Consider the following 10,910-nt stretch of genomic DNA (forward strand, 5'->3'; position numbering starts at 1 on the left):
GTGGGATTTGCACTAGCTGCCAAAGAATTTTGAAATGCAGTATAAACATAACAACTGTTACTCTGGTCACAAAGTTTATTTACACCTTTGTTGATTTAAGGCATTCTGGAGAAGCTATAAATTCTCTATACAAAATGGGGACACTGGGCAACACTAGAGAACTTTATTTTCTGTCAGTAGCATTGTTGCCTGTTGACATTCTTTGCTCTTACAGAAGTACTCTAATGTAACTATTAACACATAGTTTTTATGCTATTGTGTTTTGTCTTAGGGATTATTCTGATCTTAAAAGACTTCAGTCTCTCTTAAATGTTCAGTCAAGCAACCAACAGGTATTTTTCAATAACTGTTTTTTTCTGAGAACTATTACACATATAATTGTATAATTATAAGTGATGGTGATTATGGGTTGTGGCAGATACTTAGGATATTGTGTTCCCTTATAATTAAACATGTTAAGCAAAATCTTGTGTAGTGGATGTGCTGTTGCTTTTTTTTTTAATGTTGCATATAGTCAAATATCCTAACAGATTTGTTTTCTTGCATGCCATTCCACAATGTCATGAGTATGTTGGCTTAGAAATGTAATACTTAAAACATGATGAAGAGTGGTAAAGAATATATGAAAAAAAAATCAGCATTTTAACCATAAACTATTTATGTCTTGAGACTAGCACTTCAGCTAAAAAAAAATTAAGACATAAATATCAATGCACATAACTTATAGGATACAGTATAATCTCCTTCACCTCAAGTCATTTAGTGAAGCTTGTGTTTGGCATTTGAAGCAAATGATGTTGGGTGTGAGTTCTTGGAATGCCAGAGCAATTTCTCCCTTTCTGTTACATAGAAGATATGACAAAATTATTTAGAGAATCATCCGAGATAAAACTTATGCTCCTCCTTCCTGGATAGAGGCATGGAATTGCTTTTGAGCAGAAAGCTGAAACATCTTGAGTTCTATAGCCCAGAAAGAATATGAAGGTGGTGCAATTGTAGAAGTGGGAGTGGTAAGGAACATAGATAATGAGCATGTGTTGCAGATTCTACTGAGCTTTACTACTGTAAATTTTAAGACACCATTCTTCACATTTTATATATCTCCATGTACTTGTTTTCCAGCCTTGCTTTACATCAGTTTTCTACTACATCAGTATTGCTTTGCATGGTGTGTGTGTACTTTTCATAATGGCAGATTATAGGTCCAAAAGTCAAGTCAGAACTTGAGAAAAGATACCTTTACTTGGTAGTATTCTTATAAAGCTTAAAATGCGGTTTTTGACTCATAAGTACTATCCCCTTACTCCTTAGCTTCCAGCTATACATTTTGAAAGTGGTCAAACCAATGTGACAAGAGCTCGGCAACATGTCAAAAGCACTGAACAAAAACCCCATGGTCAATGGCAAGAATCAACAGAAGCCATTGAGCTTGAAAACTTTAGGTAAAAAAAAAAAAAAGCTAATATAATGATGTTGTATCTGTGAACATCTTTATGTCTCTTAAGCTTTTTGAGGTTTTGAAGGCATTTATAAATTAGATATTTTTAACTTTCTAAAGCTGTGAATGTTCCTGCCATTGTAAGTTTCAGACACATGCTCCCACTCAGCAGAGTGTACTCTTGAGAGTTAATACAGTCAGTTGAAATAAATGATTTCTTTATTTGGAAAGCTCATATTATACCATTATAGTAATCCCAAAATATGCATGAGACAGACTGTTCCTCTATGCTGTTAATCTCTGAAGGTGTGTTACTCCATTGTAACTACTGATATGACATTTCTTAATTTTTCTTGCTATTGTTAAGTTTTGGAAATCTTAAATTATGTTGTGGCAAGATAATCAGCAATTTAGCATTTTTCTTTTTTTTCCCCTTATTAGTGTGACCTACAAGAATGAGAGAAATTTTAGCAAACATCCCAAACATAAGATGTTTCAAGAAATCTTTACAGCTTTAGTTAAGAACAGACTTACCTGCAGGTCAGTATATTGGACACATTCATATCCAAGGAGGGTCACTCTTTCTTGCCTTAAGCAAAGAACCAAGATGCATGGATAATGTTTCAACAATAGACCTCTTTGTGGAAACTGCCAGCTTCGCATCTCTGCATAATCTGAGTTTTAAACAATCACTTCTGTACTGGCATTGAAGACTGAATGCTTGGGTTAGTGGGACGTTGTGCCATACCTAACTCGTATTTTTTTTTCCCTTTGGTACTTATTGTTGATGATGATATAGCAAAACCATCCTCCTATTATAGATGAAAGCACCTGGGTAAGGTTAATGAAACAAACGTGTATTAGTAGGTATGTAAAACCCATAAGGTAAATGCAGTTACAGATGTGATTTAGTTGCCCTTTATAAATATTCTACTATGGTTGTGATGGTGTCCTCTCTTTGGAACTACTGCCATTGCATTGTGTCAGAGCCTTAGACACTGTCACGCTTATCTGCATTACATCTTTTTGCTGACATAAATTTGTTTGTTGGAGTGCAAGAAGAAATCACACCCACTTACTGGCAATAGTGCATCAGCAGAAGTCCTGATTGGAGGTACTTCTGTTGACAAGAAAGGTGTGATCATCTTCGCTTAAGTAGTTTGGATAACGAGTATAGCTAAGCAGGCAGAAAAAGTCCTGCTGGAATATGCTGGATATACACTGGGGCATCTAGTAATGTGTACTGTAAATGTAGCTATAGTAGAAGAGGCCCTTAAATGTTAACCAGGTTTGGAGAATTACTGTCCCTGCTTGGAAATGTGACAGATGTGTTGCTCCGTTAAAGAAACTAACTTATGTGAAGAGTCAAAGCTTTTTATAAACAATAACTTTGTAGAACCACTGTGGTGATGATCTTCAGGCCACTTTACTATACACCACTGCGGTGTGTTGTATTTTTCCTTTTTAAAGCCCTGGTACACGTGAGCTTTCAGACCTACAGATTTTGCCTACCAGTGTGTGGTTGCTGTTTTCTCTTCATGAAAGTTTCGTGCTGTTCTGAAGTGGCCAATTATGGAAGCATAATGAAAAATAGTATTACTTTGGGCAGAATAGTGGCATCGAAGGGCTGAAATTTTGTTAGTATCTATTTGTAAAATATTTATTTTTATAAAAGTATTTTTAGCCACTGGCATCATTCAAAACAGTAAATGATAAAATGGGAAGAGAACTGCCACATCCCGTAAACTTCTTCCGTTTCTTGGAAACTTGCCCAGATACCACAGATTCTGTCCTCTCAGTTAAAACCACAACAAATAACCACCACAAAGGTGCCCAATTTTAGGTTTATTTTAAATAGGAAAGTGGGGATATATACCTGCAACAGACAATGGAAATAGTGATTCCATTACTGATATTTTATGCAGAATTACTGCCTTTGGATGCTTTTGTGCAAATCTAAGTTGTGTTTTCTACGAAGTCTCATGCTGGGGAATTGTGTGGAAAAATATAGAAAGGGGCGTTCTATTTGGAAGTATAATCCTGTATCAAGAACATTTAAACTATATAACAAATTATTCCAAGGACTTGTAGTGTTAAGAGTTTTTAAAACCCAGGATAGATTATGATGATTCAAAAAACTATTTCAAATCTAGCTATTTTTACTTCTGTACCACCTATATTTTTACATAAGTGTATTTTGTGCACTGAAGTTTGATATGTGGTTTCTCAGTGATTTTCCCCTTTTGGGCCTTGATCCAAACACTTAAAGTAAATGTATCAAAGCATGATCAGTTTGTGCTTAAAGCTGAGCATGTACTTTCCTGCCTCAGTTCAATAAATGATAGCTAGCAATGTTCATGTAATGAAATAAATTACTTTAAAGCTGTTACTGTGTTTGAATATAAATGATATTAAAAGTTCTATAGTATAGTATTTTGTGCAGCTGTTGTAGGTGACTAATCTTCTAGTTGATTGATTCCTGAGTCAAAGTGTTTAAGTGTTTTGACACTTCTTCTGTTGTATTTGTTTAATGTTTTCAGTATTTCTTTTACAGAGAGTGGGTTGATCAAGCTCCATCTATCCATTTTCTGAGAGTATTAATCTGCCTGAGGCTATTAATAAGGGATCCATGCTATCAGGTCAGTATGTCAAAATGTTTCTTGCTTGGACTGGAGAATCCATATAAGCATCATACATATGAGTTGTGTTGGTGCAGGTGTATAAACGTGCATTCTTGTGGATGCATTCTTATTATATGTATGCACCTATAAGTCTATATATGAAAATGTGATTTGCAAACAGATTCCAAGAGTGAATTTGTACTGTTACTGCATAACTTAAATTCTGATATTTCTTATGTAGTGTCTGTTGTTAACCCTAACAAAGAACCTATACTTCTCTGTAACAGATGACTTGCTCATTGGTCTGAGCCCTAAACTTGACTTCACCCATCTAGAGATCTAAAATTCCCAGAATGTAGTGAGTGAAGAAAACCGGAAACTGCCTATTCCTCAAAGCAGCCCAATGCTCTGAACTACAAACCACTAGCTCTTAATTTTATTCTGGCTGTTATAGTTGTTTTTTGTCAGACTAAGCCTCAGACATCTGTTAAGATACTTGTTTTTGTGTGCTTCTTGTTTGTGTGTTCCAAAGCTTATACTGTTTTTCCAGTTTTAGAACCTTCAATATTTCACTTCTGTGTTTTTATTTATCTGTTTAAGTAATTCTGAACTCTGAAGGTGCTAAATATCTCCGGAGCCTACTGACTTCAACAACTGTAGTTGAGGTTTCTCAACTTTCAGAATAAACAGCATTTATATTCTAGTGTTCTCTTATTCTAGTGTTTTCTGTATTTTGACTATTTTTTTTTAATTTTTAAATTTTCTTTTAGGAAATGCTCCACAGCTTGGGTGGGATTGAAAATCTTGCTCAGGTAGAATTCCTCATAGTACATGTGTCCATTATGTTGCATGTCAGTTTATTATGAAATACACCTTAAAAAGCAATGTAGGCATATTCTTGGATTATGGAAATAAGTGAGTCTATTCCTCTCTTTGCTCATAAGCAGTTGGTGTGGTTTTTTTCTGCTAGTGCACAAAGCAGCTAGCTTTTCCTACTTTCTGGAAAAATTTGTTTGACCAGGTAGTTATTAGGGTTATTAAAAAAGATGGAGCACCATTTCCCACCAGTTGGCTATGTCAGAGAAAAGAGAAACAGAATCCTCCCCTTGCAGTTGTGGAGGTTTTGTAGAGTCTGAGCCTGTCAGCTGTGTGGACTGAAGATCTATCTGGCTGTTTCAAGTAGTGGCCACTAATAGGTGCTGAGGGAAAAGTCTGAGAGCAGAAACTTGAGGTTATAATTCCCCAGTAAACCCATATGAAGCTCTAGCAGCTTGCAAAGAAGGAAATTTTGGGCTTAGAAGTAGAGGCCTTGTATTTGATAGCCTGCAGTGGGTTTCCCTCTTGTGGAACTTTACATTTGCTTTTTGAGTTCTTGTGCTGCCAAGTTCTTCTGTTCCCTGAAAAGTTGTACCGCAAAACTATGCAGGCAGTTGCTGACTTACCTTTTTCGTGAAGCAGATGCTCCGCCTACAGGCTATTTCTATGTATAACGCTCTAGGTTTATGAATTTGTTTTTAATGGTATCCTTTTTTCCCCCCACCCCCTGTACTTGTAGTATATGGACACAGTAACAAATGGCTATCTTGATTACGGAGAAGAACAGCATAATGTAGAGAAGTTGGTCAACATGACTTGTAAGCATTATAATTATAAGGAAACATATCTTCTTGTGTGAAGCTTAAAAACTTTAAAATACTTGAGATGGTCATTAAGTAAGATAGCACTAGATTCATTGTAGACATCATCACACAAGTAAAAATAGAAATTGCTGTGAAAAAACACATCTTGGTTTTGTACATAAGTATTATTTCTTTAAGAAATTAATACCACTTTATACACTGAAATAACAGAGAAAAATGAGCTAGTCATGGTTCAAAGAGCTTATCTAGTGTTTTGCGTTATTGTCTGCTTAGTAAAATGAAAATTATTAGGTGGTAAATCTTCAATTTATGTGACTTCCTTTGTTCCATAGACATTTTTCAAAAGCTTGCTGCTGTCAGAGATCAAAGAGAGTGGGTTATAGCAAGTGGAGTACATAAAGTAAGTGCTTTATAAAATTGCTAATCATAACCAATTAGCTACTTAACTGAAATGACTTATGCTTTTCAGATCTGACCTAGGTGGGAGTAGTCTCCTTACCTTGTCAAGCTTGTAAAGTGAGATAATCTCAGTTCTGTGTTTTACAGATGTATTAGTAGTATCATAAATATTATTTTTTGTATGTTAGTTGGCATAATACTTGGTTACTGGTTGTATGTGATAAATAGATCTTAAATGTTTGGACTAAACTCATTCATGTAAAAATTAGTACTCATGTTTATGCTGTCCTGAGCTACATGTTACTATGATATAGATGGTTTTGAATAATTTAAAAATGTAAATATATTTTTATTTATATTTTTAATATAAATTTCTGCTATGATTTTTCACTTATAAAATATTCTGTGTCTAAATGGAACAGTGTCAACCTAAACAGTGATGACCTAGGCATCCCTTGCTAAAGGATTTATACTTAACCATTCCTTATTTGTGGCCAAACTGAGAACCAGGAGAGATCAAGATCAGTAGAACTTAGTGCTTTGTGATTCTATTATGCTGCATTAAAACACTGACAATTGTGATAGTAATCACAATAGCTAGTAATGGATAGCACAAAAGATAGTAATGGAAAACATTTTTAGAGAATCTAGACAAATATGAAGTTTACTTTGACGTAAATCATTAACAGAATATATTCAGAGCCATAAATTACATTCTGCATTGCTTAAATATAAGCTGAAAATTAAATTTGTGCTTCAGGAGGCCTTGATTTAGAGTTCTGAACTGTTTTACACTGAAACAGATTTTTACAATTGTTTAATAAGTTGGACAGATTCTTTAGCAGTAAAGAGAGATGCTAATTATAGTTTGTAAAGAAGCGTCCTGGTGTGTCCTAAGACTGGGTGTATTCTAAGACCTTAGGTGTAGTTAAAGTGTACTTTAAATGTACCTAAGACTTTTAGTGTATTATGTAAGGATTTGGTACCTTAATTTTGATTTTTCAGTAAATAACTTTTTATGTGTTTGAGTCATAAAGGAAAATAATATAATTTGTATTTTTTTATCTTGTTTCGTGTTTCAATTTCCAGACCTTAGTAAATTTGTTATCTGCCAGAGACAGCAATGTGCTTTTGGGTGCCCTCCTTGCTCTGACTAGCCTAGCAGAAAGGTAGGTTCAACTTGATGTGCTGAAGTTCATAATAAACATTTTAATGTTATCTCTTGACACAATGTTAAAACTGCTGTTTATGTGAAAGACTTTTTTTTTTATGTGAGGCCTTGTTCTGTGGAGGTCTATGAAGTGTGTTAAATTTTATATTGAAGCAATAGAAACTATGTAGAAACTTTGATCCTTGCAGCAGACTTCTTGCTCATGTGGAGAACTTTGTAAAACTGAAGTAACAGAATCTCTCCTTGTAATCCCTGTGCAGGATTCTGGAATTCTTACCAACTTCATGCATATAAAAATCTCCTGTGCTGAGCTTAATTTAACAGTGCCTCACAATAACCAACAAGAATATTGTTCAGTGTATTAAATGATGAATGCATACATTCAAATCCATGTATATGCATCCTGTCTTCATTAATGACTGTTTTAAATAAGGATAAGACTTATTTTTTTTTCCTGATGTGGAGAGAAGAAAAACAAAAGGAAGCATCTTTCATCCTTAATAGTTTTAGAGAAGAAAAGGTGCTGTTTCTACATTATTGTTCTGCTGACTTCCAGACTTGTATAACAATTTTGTGCTTTAAATGAAGAATTATAAACAAAATTACAAAACTGAAGAGAATAGATACAATTCCTTGAGATCAGTAGAAATTTATTTACTGTGTCTGGATTTTACCTTTCATTCTATTTCACTTTATTTTTTTTAATTCATTATTAGTTTAAATGATGCTCTGTATACATTTTCAACTTCCATTTAACTTTCTTCACGGAATTGAATGTGTTACATTTGGACTGGGCAAGAAAGTGTTTGGAGTATATTACAAATTGGGATTTTGGAATTTGGAGTAAATTACAAATCATGGAAATTGTATTTGATCCTAAAATTATGCCTCACTTGCTTAATTTCTAGTACGAAACAAATGAGATACCTGTGTGTCTTTATTTTTATGCATTCACATTTACTTTTTTAATTTGTCCTGCGGAAGTTGGAAATTGTTGCAATGTCACTCTTGACCCAGCAAATTTTTGTGGCTTTAAATATTTGTCTGCACAATATGATACTATTACATAAAACTTGAGGAAAAATATAATTGGTAAAATGTATAAGGAGGGAGGCTAAAGAGCAATGTGTTTTTAAATATAATTTAATTTGATATAAATGCCAGGAATAATCAATTTGTAGTCCAGAATGTAGGGAGAAGATAAGTGAGCTCACCATTGTTGAGAACTTGCTGGTGATATTACATGAATACGATTTGCTTTCTAAAAGGTGAGACTTTGCTTGTAGATTACTTGTGTTAAAATCTATTTTGACTTTTTCATTTAAGGACATGTTATTTAGAGGAATTAGATAATGTGCCATTTCCATATACTCAAGGTGAAGTTCTGATGCCTCTATGTTTTTAGTCAGATATTGATAGAGCAAAAGCTTTTCTAGTAGTTTTGTTATAAGCTGTCTCCTCTCTCTCCACTGATGGTGTGCAGTGCAGTGCAAAAAAATTGCAGTGTTACAATAAAGTGAGAGCAATCATGTTTCTTGGAATATCTCCCCTTTGTTCCTGGCAGACCTGAGTGGTTAGATGGAAAGCACACTGAACCCTGACAGTTCCTGGAATGCCCAGTATAAACTAGTAAAATATTGCAAGACAAATAGCTGCTGTAGTTTGTGCCAGAGGCAGTCAGACCCCACATCTCTCAATCAAAAAAACATAAAGGTTTCTTCAGTTCTTCAAATGTCTTTTCTTTCATCTCAGCTAAATCTACTAGTTGCATATCTGCATATCTGCATCTCAGTAAGAAACCTCAAAAATACTCTCAAATTTGATATTTTTGGTGAAGTTCAATGCTAGTTAAGAATAAACTTTAAATTCATATATAACTATAAACTCATATGTTTCAACAATCACACATGCAGCTTTTTTTCTTCAAGTGGAAAAGTCCAGAGAAGGGCCTTGAAGATGATCAGGGGGCTGGAGCACCTGTCCTAAAAAGACAGGCTGAAAGAGTTGAGGTTTTTCAGCCTGGAGAAGAGAAGGCTCTGGGGAGACCTTATCGCAGCCTTCCAGTACCTGAAAGGGCCTACAGGAAAGCTGAAGAGTGACTTTTTATGAGGGCGTGTAGTGATAGGATGAGGGGTAATGGTTTTAAACTGAAAGAGGGTAGATTTAGATTAGATATTAGGAAGAAACTCTTTACTCTGAGAGTAGTGAGACACTGGAACAGGTTGCCCGGGAAAGTTGTGGATGTCACCTTCCTGGAAGTGTTCAAGGCCAGGTTGGACAGGGCTTTGAGCAAACTGGTCTAGTGGGAGGTGTCCCTGCTCATGGCAGTGGGGATGGACCAGATGAACTTTAACGTCTCTTCCAACCCAAACCATTCTATGATTCTATATTTTTTATGGAAAGTCCACCTTAATTCGAGTAAAGTTAATTAAAAACTAGTGTAGCATTTGTAAATGATATATTCAATCTCTTTTGTAAATGTAATATTGAAACCGTACTGGAGAAGAATCATGAATATTTGTGGAGTTATTCTAATTCCACAGGTGGACTTTACATGTTCATGCAGTCAGTGTCACTTGTAGTACTAATACCATTAACAAGAAGGTAGTAGCATGGATGACTGCAGTCCACCTGACCACCTCCACCTTGGCTGTGTATGTTTGCCTGCCTATGCTGACAGTCAAACTCTGTAAATTCAATTTCATCACTTATGAGAACTGGGACCTTCTTTTTGTATTTTTAAACAATGACGTTAACCAGTTTACGGTGACTTTAAGCAGTTTACTTTAACAACTTTTTATTATAGGAGGTCTCCGTTCTTTCTTAAACACTTGCTGTGTTTTTTCCTCTTTGCTAACAATAAAAGTAATGATGGAGTTACTGTTAAAATTTCTTACTGATTTTTTTTAGGCTCACAGCTGAGTTGCTGCGTCTCCTCTGTGCAGAATCACAAGTCAAAGATCAAATAAAAATGTATGAAGGAGTTCCAGTCTTGCTCAGTTTACTCCATTCTGATCATATCAAACTTCTATGGAGTATAGTTTGGATTCTGGTACAGGTTTGTGAAGACCCCGAGACTAGTGCGGAAATCCGGATCTGGGGTGGAATCAAGCAACTCCTTCATATATTGCAGGGGTAGGTTTTCAGTCCTCAACCTTGTGGCCATTAGATGAGATTGTTTCATATTTTAAGGTATATTTGACCAAGCCCTGTTTTATCAAATGCCGTCTTTGTTTTGTTCAGCTCTATATGATATCTGCAGAAATTAAAATGCTATTTAGAACATAACGAATAAGCAGTATTTTTTTCAGCTATGCATATTTCATTGTTATCTTAATGTTTTTCATATTTTCAGGGTATAAACTAAATAGTGAATAGGTTATAAATATGTCATTACTATCTACTTAGTTTCCCTATTAATTAGACACTTATTTACGGAACTAGAATTGTGAATGTAATCGATGAATGTGGTAAAGGATTTTTCTGTTTAAAGGCTTGTTTTGTTTTTCAAAGTGTATTAGCTTATTTAGTGAAAAACATACAGATTTTCAGAACTTTAGAAGTGGTTAACAAAGACATGTTAGCCATTTTTTTGCACTGAAACTTGATTTTTATTTTTTTGAATTTTTTTTTAGGGAAAG

General features: G+C 34.8%; 1 protein-coding gene across 1 annotated transcript in view; it reads left to right on the forward strand.

Moving 5' to 3' along the window:
• NEK10 (NIMA-related kinase 10) overlaps positions 1-10,910 on the forward strand; it is a gene marked incomplete at its 3' end in the record, with an annotated part of 14,277 nt that overhangs the window by 138 nt on the left and 3,229 nt on the right. The window contains exons 2-12 of the mRNA XM_010191840.1: positions 272-332; positions 1,312-1,442; positions 1,880-1,978; positions 3,993-4,077; positions 4,830-4,871; positions 5,615-5,693; positions 6,032-6,099; positions 7,188-7,267; positions 8,451-8,537; positions 10,180-10,404; positions 10,905-10,910. The exon at positions 10,905-10,910 is cut by the window's right edge and continues 155 nt beyond it. Of these exons, the coding sequence (XP_010190142.1) occupies positions 272-332; positions 1,312-1,442; positions 1,880-1,978; positions 3,993-4,077; positions 4,830-4,871; positions 5,615-5,693; positions 6,032-6,099; positions 7,188-7,267; positions 8,451-8,537; positions 10,180-10,404; positions 10,905-10,910 (963 nt within the window). The remainder of the gene's footprint in view (positions 1-271; positions 333-1,311; positions 1,443-1,879; positions 1,979-3,992; positions 4,078-4,829; positions 4,872-5,614; positions 5,694-6,031; positions 6,100-7,187; positions 7,268-8,450; positions 8,538-10,179; positions 10,405-10,904) is intronic.

Source organism: Mesitornis unicolor, unplaced genomic scaffold, assembly GCF_000695765.1.
Source record: "Mesitornis unicolor isolate BGI_N332 unplaced genomic scaffold, ASM69576v1 scaffold13329, whole genome shotgun sequence".
Classification (NCBI taxonomy): domain Eukaryota; kingdom Metazoa; phylum Chordata; class Aves; order Mesitornithiformes; family Mesitornithidae; genus Mesitornis; species Mesitornis unicolor.